General features: G+C 45.0%; 1 protein-coding gene and 2 long non-coding RNA genes across 9 annotated transcripts in view; 2 read left to right on the top strand and 1 right to left on the bottom strand.

Moving 5' to 3' along the window:
* The window catches only part of LOC307212742, a 580,424-nt gene that overhangs the window by 449,379 nt on the left and 112,900 nt on the right, over positions 1-18,145 (top strand). The window lies entirely within an intron of this gene.
* LOC307212769 lies at positions 294-13,110 on the bottom strand. Its single transcript, XR_013837198.1, has 3 exons — positions 12,970-13,110; positions 9,923-9,986; positions 294-648 (listed from the first exon to the last, which is right to left on the bottom strand). It is a non-coding gene; the product is annotated as an uncharacterized lncRNA (long non-coding RNA).
* Positions 8,738-18,145, top strand: part of TFAP2B (transcription factor AP-2 beta) — a 70,436-nt gene continuing 61,028 nt past the window's right edge. For 2 of the 7 annotated variants that reach the window (XM_079969948.1, XM_079969947.1), the window contains exons 1-2: positions 8,738-9,993; positions 14,348-14,806. In XM_079969948.1, coding sequence (XP_079826074.1) covers positions 9,913-9,993; positions 14,348-14,806 — 540 coding nt within the window. In that variant the 5' untranslated portion in view covers positions 8,738-9,912. Of the gene's footprint in view, positions 9,994-12,193; positions 13,124-14,347; positions 14,807-18,145 lie in introns of those variants that run through there. The other 5 variants (XR_013837022.1, XM_079969951.1, XM_079969950.1 and 2 more) reach the window with 5 other exon arrangements.

The raw sequence follows: 18,145 nt of genomic DNA, 5'->3' as shown, positions 1-18,145 counted from the left end.
AGTGGAAGACAGAAGTGCCTGGTGTGGTCTGGTCCAGGGGGTCACGAAGAGTTGGACACAACTAAACGACTAAACAACAACAAATATATATATATGTAATAGTATTGAATTTACACAATAGGCTAAATGTCAATAGAAGACTTATATTTAAGCAGTGTTTTTTTCTGGGGGGACACAGGAGTATGCATACCCCTAAACATTTTGTGAATCTAAGTTTGGCCTCATTGAGGGAGGTATTTCAGTATGAGTAGGAAAATGAGAGCACTCCTAAACATTTTTTAGGAAAAAAGCACTGTCATTTCAAATTTTACCAAATCAGCCATGAATTAAGAAAAAAAAACACAATTTCTCCAAAAACTGGTTTCCTGCACTCCGTTCTTGATGTGTCCAAACTTTCCTCTTGATGATGCTTTATTTTCCTAGTTGTTTCTAATTGACATTACATTCCTTACATTTAACATTATATTACAATAGTTTTTCATTGTTTAAGATTTTAGTTATCCTTAACCATCAGTCATCTTTGTGCTCTGCTTCTGCCACCAAAGTAGCAGGTTGGATAGAGATGCTGGGTCTTGAACTCTCCGTCGCAGAGACAACAGCCAGCAATAATCCATTCTGTCCCACTGGTATGTCACAGAACTTCCCCAGCTGAAAAGAAAATGGCAAAGAGTGGGCTGTTTTCAAGCAAAGCACGCAGATGATTAAATACTCCTTTTCAGCTCACAAGAGCTCTGTGTTGCCTTTTTTCCACACCCCAGAATTTCCTTTGATCTTTACATGTAAGATATATTCAATTTAAATTACATTCCAAGTCTTCTTCCTTTCCCTCTTGTTTTATAAAAAATGGAGAGTAGGGGATTGGTATAAGTATATGTGACAAAAAACTCAATCAATACTTTAAAAATAACACCTGTTTTTCTTGGGGGGGGGAATGCTAATGGAGTGACTTTCTTGGTGCATAAAGCATTTTCAATGGATATACAACAGACCATCACTGATGATAATGGGTACTATTTAATTTTATGTGCTAAAATAGCAGGAAATGTAATGGCTATGGTCAATATTTATGGACCTAATATGGGTTCTCCTGATATGTTCTATGAATGTTTTAGAAATTTAAATAAGTGCCTCCTTCCCCTCAAATTAAAAAATCTTAGAGCAACCCTGAAAATCACACTTTTGAGTCTCATATATCAGTTGTTGCTGGACTAGTATTAGTTTTGAGTTTTACACACACACCACAAACTTGAGGGGCAAGGCAGAAACATTGTTAGCCCTCCTTTTAAAGTAGGAAAGTGTAAGTAATTTTCCGGTTGTTTTTTTAATATCTTGGGCCTATTATACAGTCTACATTTGCACATATCTAATTTCTCCTTTTTAAACTCTGTCCTTTACCACAGTACTAATGGGGACATAACGGGATGCGGGTGGCGCTGTGGTCCAAACCACTGAGCCTAGGGCTTGCCGATCGGAAGGTCGGCGGTTCAAATCCCCGCGATGGGGTGAGCTCCCATTGCTTGGTCCCAGCTCCTGCCAACCCAACAGTTTGAAAGCACGTCAAAGTGCAAGTAGATAAATAGGTACCACTCCGGCAGGAAGGTAAATGGCATTTCCATGTGCTGCTCTGGTATCACCAGAAGCGGCTTAGTCATGCTGGCCACATGACCCAGAAAAACTGTCTGTGGACAAACTTCGGCTCCCTTGGCCAGTAAAGCAAAATAGAGCCGCAACCCAAGAGTTGTTCATGACTGGACTTAACTGTCAGGGGTCCTTTACCTTTTTAATGAGGACATATTACTTTCTGACCTCCTTTTGGGGAGTTCTCCAGTGCTCCCTACTGGTAACTTTGCACTGCTTTACAGTATCAACTACTTTTTAATTAAATTCACAAACTCCTCATCCTCCTCCTTCTTTTTTGATCACTCATAGCTGAGTAAGATTGTCTTCCATGAACATGGTCTTAACAGTGAGTCTGTGGAGGCCAATTTTGAATCCACACATCCTTTGACAGTGGGGACATAGGTTTCCAGGTGGGAGTTGATCACGGTGAGGGTTTGCCAAATGTGCGTTCCTCTTAAGCTCAACTACTGTATACTGTAGTCCACAAACTAGAGGTGTGTGGGTGCTATGACTGAGGCTGCTTTCTATTAATATCATCCATGCTCACTTTTTATTCATCACAGAAACTTGGCAGCTGCTATCTGTTCATATCTGAGAAGCAACTGCTGTAGTGAACTCCCTGGAAATAGGACTTGGATTCTGTAGGTTATGGAAGAGAACCTGTTCCATTCTTTCAGCGCATCTTCAACTGCTGGCTTCCAAATTCGATTCAAGGGACTGCTTAGCATCTCTAAAGCCAAGTGCCTCTTGAGCCGGCACTTCGGACATGGGTTGACCCTAGTGGTAGAAGTTCCAAGTTCTGAAAGCAACCTGGTGTGCACTGTGGAAGCTTATGCATGTCTACTCAAAGGTAAGCTATACTGAGTACAATAGGACTTGCTCCCAGGTAAGTAGGTATAGAATTTTAGCCAAACAGCACAATCCAATCCATCTCTCCCTCTGCTGCAAAGAAATGGCATGTCTCTGCCTTGTTAAGTGAGGGAAGAGCCCGGTGGTTTTTACAAAGTCTTTTTTTTATTCTTTAAAAATTCTTTTTAAAACATTCAGTTAAAAGCACTATCCTATGCATGTCTACCTGGAATGGGGCTTACTCCTAGGTAAGTGGGTATAGGATTTCAGCCTAAGTTCTACACGTTAATTTCTAAGAACATCATTGAAGTTATCAGACATGTTCTTTTTCAGAAAGTCGAAGTCTGAGAAAAACAGAAAGGACAGCTTGTAAAAAAAATTTATCATTGGTCATAATCATTTTTCTGCATAAGTTACTTCAAGATTATATGGACTGATTGATTTATTCCACTTACTCATCAGTCAGGCCACTTGCTGCTATTGGTAGGTGCAGATCTGTTGAATTCTGAGTAAATGAGCTCCTAAGAGAGAGGAATGTATGTATAATAGAATTATTTCATTTCCCCTCTTGGAGTTTCTGCTGGCTTTGTGTAAAATGTTTTGCTGTTAAGAATGGGTTTCTGATGTTTTCAGATGATATAAGTTAACTGAAATGACATAAGTCATGAGAAAATTTGACATCTTGAACTTGAAAATCAGATCTGCAGCTGAACTTTGTTTTTCATGTGGAAAATGTTAAATATTATTCAAGAATGGAAGTTATAAAGTACACCTTGGACAAAATGCAACAAGGTTGTATTTTAAACTATCAAACAAACAGATCACACAACTATGTGAGAGAGGCCAACTGCCTGATCCTATACATACTTAAACTAAGTCCCACTGAATTCAATGTTCTGAATGAACAGGCCCAGGACTAGATTGCAACATACTTGCTTGAAAATAGGGCTCAATGACAGCTAGGCCCAGAATACCTTTTATTAGTGCCAGAATTTAGCAAATTTGTGTGAATAATTAAATGAGTGCTTTTGAACATGCACAGAGTGCATTCATTTATTTTTAATTAACAGGAGTTACATACCAGTTAATAACCAAAGATCTGTAAGTAGTTTACATAAAAAGATATAGGATAGTCAATAAAAATGCCAGGTAAAATCAAGTGTTAAAAACAAGTTAATTGACCTAAAATTCATCAAAATATAAATAAAATCAGTTTGAAACAATTTTTCATAATACAAAATAAAATAAAATTATATGTTAAAATCCCATGTCTGGGTGGGCTTGCCTAAACAAACAAGGTTGTCACTTTGAATCCACGTGAGGGGGTGAGCTTCTAGTGCTCTGTCCCAGCTCCTGCCAACCTAGCAGTTCAAAAGCATACCAGCATGCGTAGATAAACAGGTACCGGTGTAGCGGGAAGGTAAACGGCGTTTCTGTGCGCTCTGACACTCGTCACAGTCCTCTGTGCACCAGAAGTGGTTTAGTCATGCTGATCACATGACCCTGAAAGCTGTCTGCAGACAAACTCCACCTCCCTCAGCCTGAGAGCAGTGATGAGCACCGCACCCCATAACTGAATTTGACTGGACTTAACCATCTGGGGTTCTTTACATTTACCTTGAACTATTAATGGGCAGGGAGTTCCAGAGAACAGGTCTGCTGCCCCAATGAAGTATTGATTCCTTACAAGTGCAGAATGAAGATTCTTAAATGTCCCAGTTTTGCAGACTGAAGCAGTGAAGTGGGCACCTATGGGGTTAGGGGATCCTTCAAGCATACTGACCTCAAATAGTTGGGGCCTTAAAGGTAAAAGGTAAAGGTACCCCTGCCCGTACGGGCCAGTCTTGACAGACTCTGGGGTTGTGCGCCCATCTCACTTAAGAGGCCAGGGGCCAGCGCTGTCCGGAGACACTTCCGGGTCACGTGGCCAGCGTGACATCGCTGCTCTGGCGAGCCAGAGCCGCACACGGAAACGCCGTTTACCTTCCCGCTGGTAAGCGGTCCCTATTTATCTACTTGCACCCGGAGGTGCTTTCGAACTGCTAGGTTGGCAGGCGCTGGGACCGAGCAGTGGGAGCGCACCCCGCCGCAGGGATTCGAACCGCCGACCTTTCGATCAGCAAGCCCTAGGCGCTGAGGCTTTAACCCACAGCGCCACCTGCGTCCCAGTTGGGGCCTTATATACTAATAATAACACCTTCAACTGCACACCACTAACAAATCAGACAGCCAGTACAGATCTCAGATCAGGCATGTAACAGGACATCTCTCCTGTCAGCCATCATCCTGTAGCATTCTGCACTAACTGCAGTTTCCAGATCAAGCAAAAGGGAAGCCCCACATAGAGAGCATTGCAGCAACCCAGTCTTAAAGTTGCCAGTGCCTAGACTACTCTAGTCAAGCTCTCCAAGAACAGCTGCTGCTGTTGTGGCAGCTGAAGGTAATAAAAGATGCTTCTAGTCACTGAGGCCGCCTGGGCCTCCAAGGACAAATCTGGATTCAGAAGCACCCCAGACTGCATACCTGCTCCTTCCAGAGGAGGCAATTGTCCAGGGCAGGCAATTGTTTGATTTCTCAGACATGGAAATGACTCATCTAAAGTGCTTCTGACTTGCCATGATTCCCTCATCCAGTTCAGCACTGCATCCAAGCCCCTACCCAGGGCTTGCACAGCCTCTTCTGATTCAGATGTTATAGAGAAATTGATCTGAGTGACCTCAGCATACTAATGACTCCTTGGCCCCGGATCTCTGAATGATCATTCCCAATGCCGTCATATAGATATGAAATAGCATTAGGGATAGACAGTGCCCTGCGGCAGCCCATATCCCACATTTCTGGGATACATTGAAATGAGGGCTTTCAGAGTAGAAGCTTTTTTAAAAAGGGGGGGGTTGATCCCCAACACCTCTCATTTTAGAAGATAAGGCTTCCTTGGATGTAAAATGCATTGAAACCAATGAGACAAGGTTCTAGGTTAGGAAGTTTAACCATTTTGACCAGTATTGTCAGTTTCTCTAAGGCAGAGTTTTTCAACCTTTTTGAGTCCATGGCTCCCTTATCCAACTACTTTCTTTCTGTGGCACTCCTGTAGGCTCAGAGGCCAGTTATGGCACCTCTTGCCTGCAGAGCTGGCAGCTCCTCACCCCTTTTTGAACACCCTCCCTTGTGGAGTATTCCCTCAGCCTCCTCTCCTCTTCCCTCTCCTTAGGAGTCCTTTGGGCAACTGCTGCTGCCATCCCTGGTCTCTGAGCTGCCCCCCACTCCCAAAAGAGAGGTGCCTCCCAGAGGCAACATTCACAATAAACAGCTGTGCAAGCCTTTGGGAGGCAGAGACAGGAGAAGGCATCAGAGGAGGGAGGGAAGGAAAGACAGACAATGCCAGTGTTGCCCTGACCATCATTCAAGGCATCCCAGGGTCTCAAGGCACACTGGTTGAAAACCACTGCTCTCAGGGTTAGGTTGTGGTTGCAAAATATATACAATCTGTGAGATGATGATAATGATGATGATGTATTTCTAAGAATCACTAAAAAATCTGAAAAATGTTGCTAAATAGGATTCAGTTGTAAAGGATTTGTCAGGTGTTGATTCTGAAAGTAATAAAAAACAAAAGAGAGAAATTCAAGGCATACACAAAATTACAGTGGGAGGGCACTAAGTCAGGCATGCCCAACCTGCGGCCCTCCAGATGTTTTGGCCTACAACTCCCATGATCCCTAGCTAACAGGACCAGTGGGCAGGGATGATGGGAATTGTAGTACAAAGCATATGGAGGTCCGAAGGTTGGGGGTGCCTGCACTAAGTTTTAAAATAATGGTGCTAACGTTTTATGTGACTACCAGCAGAGGGCGCCGGAATAAATCGTTGGAAAAAGCCAAGAAGACAGCCTAATTCCAACACCTGCCATCCCTAGTTATATAGATACACTTTGGCTTTAGCAGCGCGCGCATCCACGCACACACAAAGCGTGTGTGACAGAGACCGAGACTGAGTGACTCAACACAACTGAATGGGTATGCAACATCTCAACGAGACCTTGCAAGAACAAAGTGTTCTACTGGAAACAATATATTTATTTATTTTTATTTTTTTAAGTTTTATTTTTTTTAAAGCTGATGGAGCAGACGACGGTGAGGACGATGTCTGTAGTTGCACCGGCCCCATGAGTATTACGGCTGTGTGTGGACCTACCATCAGCTTTGAGTAAAGCCTTCTTTTATACATCAGGCTAGTAACACTTAATCAACATATAAATGAAAACAAGCCCAAATATCTGTATAATATTTGCAAAAGAAATATGTACAACTCCATAGTTGTTCACTTTATTTTCACTTTGGAATTTCTTTGAAGCGATGTGTGGGACAACTCTTTATAGCTTACTGCTTATTCATCACAAAGGTCCTCATTCTTTTTTTAATAAATTGAAAGACTAATTTTAATTATACTTGTATCATCACTAAAGGGAAGAGCCGTTTCGCCGCGGCGACCGCAAAATATCAGTGTCCTACAGAGGGCGCTGTTACTCTGCTGAACGATCGTTTTCACCTTTCTCTTGCAAGCCTTCCATTAATAAGGGTTTTCGGGTCTCTATAAGCCGTCGAAAGGCAGCTCCCCTCGACTGCAGTTCTTCCAAAATTCTGAATGTTCCTGCTTGGGCAAGTCAGTTAAAAGTTACGTACACGCGATCCTAAAACAAAGCTCTCGTATGCGCCAGCCCTAAACACCATTCCTTAAGCAGAAGTCTGCAATTTGCCTGGACTCGCTTGCCAAGGCATGGGCTTGAGGCGTGAACTCTTAGGCCTCAAATAACTTGTTCAAATATTTTCCCGTGATATCAAATTTGCGCAATTTGCGAATCAGTCTTGCCTATAAAAGCGCGGTTCTCTCAAAAGAAAAACTGCTCATTTGCGAGGCGAGGGCTGCCTCCTTCTGCAAAATGTTCAGATCCCGCCACTCGCCAAGTAAAGCCTCAATTTCCAAAGTCTCTATAGCTGTAAAGAGAAAAGATGATGGTGATTTTTTTACCAGCAATTGCTCTTCTTGCACTTCTTTAGCTAAAATAATAATAAGACTTTACAGCTTTTAGCTTATTCAATTCAGCGCCACAAGAACTTCGCCAAGTTCACTTGGTGAGTTGTGCATGAAGAGGAAAACTGTTCTTTGGGTTTGATGCGTAAGGCTTGTGGCGAGGCTTTATTTTGACATCGCTAAGCGCGCCAGAAGCTCAGGGTCTTTAGTCGCAAAGGGGGGGGGGGGTTCTTTCCTGCCGCTCAAGAGAACGTGGAAAGCCCTTAAGCTGTAGGCATAGAAGTGAGTGAGTTTGTGCGGATAGGCTTCCTTATATATGGTGAAACCAACTCTACGGCCAACAAGGGGTTGTTGGTGAATCGACCACCGGCCCCTCTTCCCACGCGTGGCATTTCCATCACATGAGAGCCCAAAGTGGCAGCGCGCAAGAGCGCAGCCGAGAAAGGGCGAGGAGAGGCATCCAGCGGAGTGGAAGCCAGCGGCCAAGCTCCGAGTCCCAGAAACGTGGGCGTCACAGATCCATCCCAAGCCCGCCGCGGAACTCGCTTCCGAGTCAGAAGGGCCGGCAATCTTCGGCCCACTTGACTCGGGAGGAGGTGAGTCCACTGGGCACACAGCGAAAGGGACCTCCGTCGGACTGAGCTGAGGCTCCATTTGTGTGAAAAATCCCCACCCCCCTTGTCAGATTAAGGAGGAAAGGGTAGGTGGGTGGGTGGAGTGCGCGCGCACCCACACCAATGAATATGCACAGCTCCCAAGAATGCATCCTGTTCTGTTTTGATTTCCCTTCCCTGGGCTCATTCTGCATTCGCTGCTCTGCCTGTGTAGGAAGGCTCCTTCCTAATGCTCTAAGATGCGGCTGCCCTTTCTTCCTCCTCCTTCTCCTCCTCCTTCTCCTCCTCCTCGTATGCCTCTCCCCCTTGTCCTCCTCCACACACACCCCGCCACCATCACCGCGCAGCAACGCATATAAGACAACCTTTGCTGCGAATTGCTCTTACCAGCCATTCTAACTTACAAGCAAACGCCAACTTGCCTGACTCCTTAAGACCAGCCTGCTTTCTACGCCTTCCCTGGGGGAGGCCCCCGTCTCTCCAGCTCCTGCTGGAAACGGGGGTTAGCGAGGAATGAGGAAGAGGAAAAGTTGGTTGTTCCCCTTTATTTGGTGGCCAAGGAAGCCCAGGGGCAGTTCTCACCTCCCGCCCTGCCTCAGGTCCAAACGATCGATTTATTTCTCGATATTGCAAAGAAACTCTAGGGATATATATACATATTATCCTACAAGGTCAAATGGAGATGTAGGCAAACATGCGCTGGAGGGGCGGGGGGTGCGCTTTTAAAGAGAGCCTGAGATTCTAAGGCAAAGGCCTCCACATCAGAGGCTTTTATAAAATCTTTCCAAGGGGCAGAAAAATCGGTCTTGCCTGTTTGATCAAACTTGCTTTGAAATCCTGATTGCAAAATAATATTGAGCAGGGAAGAGCGAAGTCGCAGCTCAAACGGACAGACCGGCGCAAAAAAAAAATAGAACCAAAACTATTCACAACCAGGGTATTTTGAAGTGTTTGTTGTCTGTTAAATACATCCAAATCCAGATGTTCCTAAATCTTTGGATTGCTTCGGTTTTAGATCCGTGGGGGAGGGGGGCTAGTCTAAAAATGCCGAAATTAAACTCGTATGTTCCAAATGTACATGATCAGGTTTAATATTCTCTAACGTCCTGGTCGCCCTTTCTCTGCGTTTATCAATGAATCGGTAGAGGATCTGTAAATCTCTACACGTCCCTCTTCGGGGTGGGAAAGCATCTTCCCTCATCTCTCATTACAAATAATTAATACTCCTAAAGGGTAGGTTGGTTGGTGTATTTCCCCCACCTTTATTGAGCCTAGTCTTAAGGAACCTATTCATGCACAAATCTGTGTATATCTGCATATAGCAGCATATATTTCTACTAGTGTATCTATTTTAATAATAGCAGACATGTAAACAAATCAATACCTATTGCTATCTATTTTGCAATGCTTGCTCGTCATGATCAAAAAGTCCACATTAACATTGACTCTCTTATATGCATATACGGATGTGTGGCTGTATATTTATATATTTATATTTATCATGGGTGCGTGCGACTGTGTGTGCCAATATAGAGTTGTGTGTGCATCAGGGGAGTGTAATTATATGCATAATATATGTGTGTTCAATATGTCTATGTGTTCTATATAAACTGTGTAGATGGGAATGATTTTCCTATCCGGCTGAGGTTTACTTCTCCAGCCTATTGTTTCAGACAACAGATATAAGTTGCGATGGGAGAGGAACGTCGGGTTTGGTGTCTGTCCCCCATTTCCAATTATAGATGGATCATTACAGACAGAGAAGTACTGAGAATCCAGACATCTGCTCTTCACATGAATGCACTCACCTCCTAGAGAACAGCCCGCCATCATGCTCTGGAAACTGGTCGAAAATGTCAAGTATGAAGATATCTACGAGGTAAGTATAGAGATAAGAAGCATGTTTTTGGTGAAAAGAAGGAACCTTAGGTTTAGAGAAGTGGGGAAGTGCCCGCTTATACGTTTGGATTTATTTCTGAGAGAGATTCTGATGCAGGCGGGCGCCCAGACGCAGACACATGAGCTGCGTTCAGGGGCAAAAGGACTTGGAGAGGCTTGTTTTACGCCGTGTTTGTTGTCAAAGGGAGCTACTTTTTTTCGAAAGAAGAAGCCGAAGAAGAAGAAGCAGACGAGATTTAGACATCAAAGCACGGAATGATCTGGGGGATGGCAGAAAGCAACTTAAACGCTGCAGTTTGTTTAGATCTGGAAGTCGGTGTAATTCGATTAGATGCAGCCTAATGCCGTTCATTACATATATAATAGGATAGGCTTTCATTTTCTTCTTTAGTTTTCATCCCATCTTTTCAGTTCCTCAGTGGGGAGACCACCTAAACTGGCCGCTTCTGTAGGACTCTGCACAAGCCCAGATGCAGACAGACTCTGGAGAAGAGCAGTGGTGGTGCTGGTGGAAGGTGTTCGCTCAGCTTTGGGGTTTTTTTCTCTCGTGAGAACGGTACACGAGGGGAAAAAACCTTTCTCTCTCTTTCTCTCTTTCTCTCTTTCTCTCTGTCTCTCCTTCCCTCTTGCGTCTAGAAACATCGGAGATCCCCTCAGCTTCTCTTAAAATCGATGCTTGGCTCTCTTTTCTAGTTATTGCTTTCCATGGGAGGTGGACTGCACTCTTTCCGAAATATCCGGGCTCCCTCCTAGCTGAGTTCCAGAGCAGGCTAAGGGAGAATTTAGTGGCGCTCTGGTCTCTCTCTCTCTTTTTTTCTGCCAGTGGAAGGAGACAAGGGAGAGAACACCGTCTTTCCCTTTCTGCCGTGGAAGTTTGGGCTGCAAGCGGGGGTTGTGGAGCAGCCTTTCCCCCCTTTCCCGACCCGGGCAGGGTTACTGGAGTGTGGGCCAGGAGGGCGGGCGGGCGAGCAGAGCCGCCGGCCGGTCTGCGGAGTTTCCAACTCGATTAAGAAAGCCAAGAGCCGCGTTTTGCCGGCGATGAGTTAATATTTAAAAGTGCAGCCGTCTGCGGAGGAGAAAGGTGGAGGAGAGACGCCAGGGCAGGCGAGGCGGGGGGCTCCTGCCAGATAGGGCGCCGGGGGGATCCCGGTGGGTAGCCTGCGTCCGACGACGAGCAACCTCTCCGGAGCTGTGTAAAGCTCCTGTCGGGGTAATTATCTACAGAGCGCCGGCAAAATCCAGCCCGGTGTGGGGATGTGCAGCGCCCTCCTCCTCGGGTCCCATTTCTCCCTTCCAGCTCACAGAGCTCGGACCTCTCTTGCGCGCCCTACTCTCCCCTTCTCCCCAAACGCATTTCCAGTGATTCCCTTCAGGGCGAGCTCAGGGCGCCCTGGGGGGGACCGAGACCTGCCTCGGAATCTGGCCCCTCTCGAGTGAAAGGGCGGCAGGGTCTCCTCTGTGAAATGGTAACGCTGAGCCTAAGTTGTGGCTCGCAAAGAGAGTCCTCGGCTTCTTACTGCGCTTTGACCGCTGGACTCCGGGCAGAAATTCACGCCTTGGGAAGTTCGTGGCTAGGAATCGAAATCCCAGGATTTGTCTCCGAATCCTGCGAGAAATATGCGATAGACCCGCTCCCAAGGCAGCTATATAAATCTGCGTGGATATATATATATATCCTTTTCTCTCTTAAAATAAAAATAAAAAGCCTAAAAGGTGAAGGAACACACGTTCACCCATTAGATCGATCGCTTTTGATAACTGTAAACATACATATATATATATTTAAAAAGCGACTTTTCCCCCTCAAAGAGACGCCGCTGCGGAGAAGTCAGGGAGCGCAGCGCGGCCAAGTGAGAGTGGATTTAAGCAGGAACGTTAAGTTGAACTTTAACTGAAATGGCAGTCAGGCCAGTCGAACGGGTTCTGGGAACATCAAAAAGGTTCTTAATCGCCTCTGGCTTCGCCTAAGAACTATAAATCTAGTATCCTTGCAAATTCATTGCGTAGATTTTACATCTAGGTGGAAATAGAACGCTTTTTTGGCACAGCCAGAGGAAAGCTGTCTATACGTTTGAGATGTGTGTGTGCGTGTGCGTGTGTGTCACACACACAAATAATGACAGGCTAAATAGAAGCCAAGTGCTCTGCACCCTCTCTGTATAGCTTTTCAAAACGAGGGCAGTCTGTAATAACTGGTAGTATTTTAAGTGCTTTAATTACTTCTGTAAACAAACAAATCTCACTGGCTGACTTAAAAAAAAACACTGCAGGATTAGAGAAGCCCTTATATTATTTGCTTTAAAAATTAGAACAAAAGCACCAAGGGCAATCGATTTTCTTTCGTATTTGGAATGTATAATTAAATGTAAAAGAAGGAAATATGATTTCCCCCTCCCCTCTTTAGCCCCTGGCGCGGCTCCAGATCACTTCCTAGCTCCAAATCAGCAGTGCCTCGTTTACACGTCTTCCTCTGCTCGAGTTAATTGAAGTTCTGCCTCTTCCTCGCTCAACTTTTTTTTTGTCCCTTCCCTCTCCCCCAACTCTGCCTCCGCCAGCCCCCTCGTCTGATTACATCTAGTAATTCTCCACTGAATGAACGTCATTTACAATACTAGGGGAGCTCTCGAGCTGCCTGCAAAGCCTTCACGCTCCATTTGGTCCTGCATTCTCCCTTTAAAGTAGTCGTGTAATATTAATAGTCATGAATATCAATTATTATGAGGCGTTGTAGGGAAGGAAAAGGAGAAAGGGGCGCCGGAGCAGTCTGAACCTCGCCTTGGGTTGAAGAGGATTGCATTTGGAAGCTCAAAGGGCCGGGAGGGGGGACAAGAGAGCGGAGCCTTTTAAATACACACACACACACACACACACACACACACACACACACACAGATTTTGGGGCACTGGCTTTTTTTCCTTCTTCGAATTTTTGTTTTGATGGATAGACTCGGAAATACCTCCAGCGGCTCTCCTGGGTGCTCCGCGTTCCCTTGCAGATCTCCTTGATACGTCCCCTCCCGTTGATACTGTTATTCTATCGCTATTTTATTTTTAGCTGTTTCCAGACTTTTTTTTCCCCTCCAGATGTTAGTCCACACCTATTCCGCCATGGTGAGTTGGCTCTGTGTTGTGATTTAAAATTGCCCTGTTCTCTCTCCCTCTCCCTCTCTCTCTCAGTCCCTCTCTCCCTCTCTCTCTTTCTTCCTTTCTCTCTTTGAACGCCTTTGGCTTGGTAATTTAGCACAATAATTGGAGGAAGCTCGCAGCTGCTTCTTCGGTTTTGCATTGTGTTCTCGGTCTGAGCTAGGGGGGTGAGGAGGGGGGCAGAGTGAGGGGAAACTTTTTATAAAACAAAATTGCTGTCGGGGATTTGAACGACTTTTTTCTGGAATAGATTTTGTGCGTGTGTGTGTGTGTGTGTGTGTGTAAAATCACAGCTTCACTTCGAATATAGAATCCACAATTCAGAAGAATATTGATTTGGATTGTGACTCTTTTTTTTAATGTAAATAGTGTTTTGTTTTGTTTTTTACAAAAACTTTTATACATTATAACGCCAAAAACATTTTTGTTAATTTTCTTTTTACAGGCGTGAATCAAATATTAGAAAAAATATTAATAAATTATATTCTGAAGGCCCTCGCTTCACTGGCTTAATCCTAACTTTTTTCCTCCGATTTTGAGATCGATTTTAATAGGAGAAATGTTGTTTCATATTATTTTCCATACAATCTTCCAGAACGAACCTAGAATCGCATCTTTCCAGTTCTGCCACGGGCAAACGAGCGGGTGGCTTGTTTATTTGTTTTCATCAAAAGCTCTTCCTAAAGCGATACAGTGTTGAATAAATGTATATTTGGTCGTGCTCTTGCGAGATTATTCGTGGGGAAGAACCATGGAATGGGTGGAGAAATTCACCCCAGTCCTTCGTGGTAGAGTTAAGGGGTTTTTAATTCCTCCATTCTCTTTTAAAACCAGAATTTTTATTTCATTTATTTTTTGCCATTGTCGCTTGCAGTCGAGAAGTTCATGGGAAGTTTTGGAACTTAAGGAAAGGAGACAGGAGTTATTCTTCCGTTTTCCTAATTTGTTGATTTTTCATTCTGTTTTCAATTATACGCAAACCATAGGAGAAGCTTTAAGAAACGTCTCTTCGCCGCTGAAAACGAGCGGTGCCGAGGGGTGATTAATCTGAACAGGAGCCGTTTTGATAGGCACCTTTTAAACTGTATTTTTTTGAGAATAATAAATTGGGTGTTAAAATCCCTTTCCCAATCTCTCTCTCCTCTCTCTTTTCTCCTTCCTCTCCCCTCCCTCCGGTTGTCCACCTTCCAGGACCGCCACGATGGCGTGCCCAGTCACAGCTCTCGGCTGTCCCAGCTGGGCTCGGTCTCGCAGGGACCCTACTCGAGCGCCCCTCCGCTGTCTCATACCCCGTCCTCGGACTTCCAGCCGCCCTACTTCCCGCCGCCCTACCAGCCGCTTCCCTATCACCAGAGCCAGGACCCTTACTCCCATGTCAATGACCCCTACTCCCTGAACCCTCTGCACCAGCCCCAGCAGCACCCTTGGGGGCAGAGACAGAGGCAGGAGGTGGGCTCGGAGACCGGCTCGCTGCTGCCCCAGCCGCGGGCTTCGCTGCCTCAGCTCTCGGGACTGGACCCCAGGCGGGACTACCACTCGGTCAGGCGGCCAGACGTCCTGCTCCACTCGGCTCACCACGGCCTGGACTCCGGCATGGGCGACGCGCTTTCTCTCCACGGCATCGGGCACCCGGGGATGGAGGACGTCCAGGTAATGCGCTCGGGACGGAGCATCCAGCTCCCACGCACACAGGCGGGGGTCGCGGGCGGGGGGGGGGCGTGCACGGATGCCTTCCAGCGCTGGAGGTTTTGCTGTGTTATAGAACCTTTCCCAGGATTATTGCGAATGTGATCGACCTCTACTCAAGGTCTGTTTTGGAATAGTGCGCCCCCCCCCCAACCCCAGGAGGCTTGCATGTTTAGCAATCTCTGGGGCTTTTGTTTTCTGGAAGACGGAACACACCCAGAGTTTATTCCACTCTTTTCTATCTCTGGTAATACGTTCCCGGTTGCTTCAAAGGACTTAAAACAAACTCTGTCTTGCAACTTCCCTCAGTGTTGCTTGGAAGTCAATGAGTTGTGAGTTGCAGCCATCAATGATCAGCTGAAGGTTGCAGCCCCAAGCTGCCAGACAGCCAGGGGCAGCGAGAGGCAGACTTCTCTGGGATGAAAGTCCCACCGAAATCAATGGAATTTATTTCCGTGTAGACAGCAAGGGGGGCAGCTGGGGGAGCCCCAAGAACTTCGATGGAAGTCGTGTGAGTTCCCAGGATACGCACCCCGCCCTTCTCTTTGCAAAAGTTGAAGAAAATTTCAGGGACATGTGCTGGGCAGAAAGTTGGAAATAAATCCACGCACACAAGGCACTGCTCTAGATTTTATTTTATTTTATTAATAATACTAAACACTAAACTAAAATACTAAACATGTATTTCAGAGAACTGGATGACGCGCTAAATTTCTTTTCTCCTCCAGTTCGACAGTCAAACGATCAAGGGCTACTTTTTTGTTTAAGACAAAAGCCTCGCACAGTGTCTTGAAAAGAGGTGGCAGTGGCCTATAGGATTAGTTATTTGGGGGGCTACATTCTCTTCCGGCGGGTGGGCGTTCTTTTCTGCAGATGTCATCGTTTCTACTAGTGCATTTATTTTATTTTGCACTGAAGACAGATCCTCTGAACGCAGAGTTATCTCTGTCCTGAACCCACGTGATTTCTGAATTTATTCCAAGAGAACGTAACTCTAATCAACGATTTTCCATTATAGTAAATAATGACAGTACAGAAATTGCTCCAGAACGAAGTAATTGTTGGTATATAGATTGAACGAAATCCGTTGGGTGTTTCGTTAGGAATTCCCCAATTGCACGAAAGCATGATGGAGCAGAGAGGGTTAAAAAGCATCTGATTATTTTGGGCGGTTTGCGTTTATTGCCAGCCTTTATGAACTAAGGCAGAGGGGGCGTCAGATTCCACGCGCATCAAGCGTTTATGTGCATGACGCAAACGATCCGGAGGAGGAGAGGACTTGGCAGGCCCGATCCTGCGTTTTTCACTTAAGCGACTCTCCCTCCAAATACGGTCACTGAGGGGGCAGAATGTATGAGTTTGTGTCCAGTGACCAATGGAGAGAGAATTAGAGGATCTGGGCTGAATGGAGATATTTCATGGCGTGATCCGTATTCAGCTTTGAAAATGGGGTGATGATGGGGGCCAAACATTTATTTGAAAATGGCTCCTCTGAATTCGAATGCAAAGGAATGGGAACTCGGGGCAAATCGCTCAGCTATGTGAAAACAAAGGAAAAATGCAGAGTATCAGTCATAGGAAAGGTTATGGCCCGGTTTTAGCTGAAGAAAATGTGCTAGGTGTGCGGATTGTTTTGTTCCAAAACAAACCTATTCTAGGCTAGGAAGCAGCTCCCTTGAAACCGCCTAAGAGGCAACAGCTATTCTGAGGTATGAATCTTGTGAGTAATGTGCAGTTTTTGGGAGACAGAAAAAGGCAGGTGGAGCAGGAGCAAGCGACCCTGATGGGAAGGAACTTTGTTTTATTTGAAATGCATTTGCTTCTAAGGGAGAGAGAGGGAGGAACTGTCCAGTCTCCTTCCATTATAACTTACTCTTATTTGGGATGGGGGATACACCATAGAATTCATTCTAAACTTTGTAAGAATAATCCAGTTTACCTTGTACACAAATCCAGACGTTTACAAAAAATCACACGCATCGGTTTTATTCAGTTTCTCGAATAACAAGAAAAGGGTTATGCAGAGGGGAAACGGTGCCTGCGTCCCCGCCTCCCAATTTCTTACAGTCAATGTGGTTGACTGTAACAGGGGGGAAATAAGGCAAGCAGAGACAGAAAGAAATTAGGGAGAAAATATATAATTATAGAAATACAAACCGAAGCTATGTGTAATCCATTGTTCATGGGCAGAATGAAGCGTTTCTTGTAACTGGAGAGTTTTCTGTTGCAGTGCTGTAAACATGTTGCGGTCCTTGGGAGCGTTAAATTCTGCACTTGGTCACGTGCGGCCCGATTCTATGGGTGTTTGCTCTGAAGCAAGTACCGGTAAATGGTCCTCAAGAGAGGAGCCACGCAAAGGGTAGAGAATGTGGGCGGGCAATTGATGTAGTCCACAACTTTTACATGAACACCTCTCTAGTAAAGGGAGGGAGCGTGCCACCTCCGTCATAAGGAATGACTAACTATATGGGAAGATTTCCAGACTGTCCTTAAAAGTTCAGCCTGCTCATATATTCTGGGAAGTTCTGCTGAAATCAGTAGGGCTTGACTTCCAAGGGGAAGTGTTTAGGATCTAGGGACCAGTGACTGAAGGCAGGAGTGCCAGGGTAGCTGAATAGTGAGTGGATGCTGGTAACCTTTGTCTACTGCAAAGATTTATTTAGGAAGATGGGGGATCCATCAAACTGCGTGGGCGTTCTTCCAAATCCTGGCACAGTTAGGCAGTTTTAAGTCCCTTTGACTTCAGTGCGAGGGGTGAGGGAACATCTTTGCATCAATCCCACTGGAATCAGCAGAAGTTCTGCTTAATTGTAGCTGGATCGTAGGTGTATATATTGTTAAAGGGCGTGCAAGAGTGCTCAATAAATCCATTTCCTCTTAAGTAATCCTATTAGATGTGAATGTTATGGAATAAGTGAAGAATGTTCTGCAACGTATATTCTTAATGGCATGTTTGGAAAGGTGCGAGTTTACATGAAACTGATATCTGGCTTATTTGAATTAATGGAATCTACTAGAGCTAGATAGATACGTCTACGAAATTTTGATTCTTCGTTTCCTTGGTTATGCATTTCCTTGATAAATAGCACCATTGAGAAACTATTTCCTCAGGAATACTTTATGAATTATTAGCAGTCATTATCTATTATTAGAGCGAGGATACTTTCATTTGGTACGTTCTGTGTACATGTGCAATTAATGTGTACCGCAATGTAACTAAGCTATCAGGTGGATGATAAGAAATTTGTTTCTTCTTAATGTCCTTAATAAATTAAGATTAGACAGAGAGATCGATGAAGAAAT

This window comes from Podarcis cretensis (genome assembly GCF_951804945.1).
Source record: "Podarcis cretensis genome assembly, chromosome: 3".
Taxonomy (NCBI): domain Eukaryota; kingdom Metazoa; phylum Chordata; class Lepidosauria; order Squamata; family Lacertidae; genus Podarcis; species Podarcis cretensis.
This window is presented reverse-complemented; position numbering and strand designations above follow the sequence as displayed.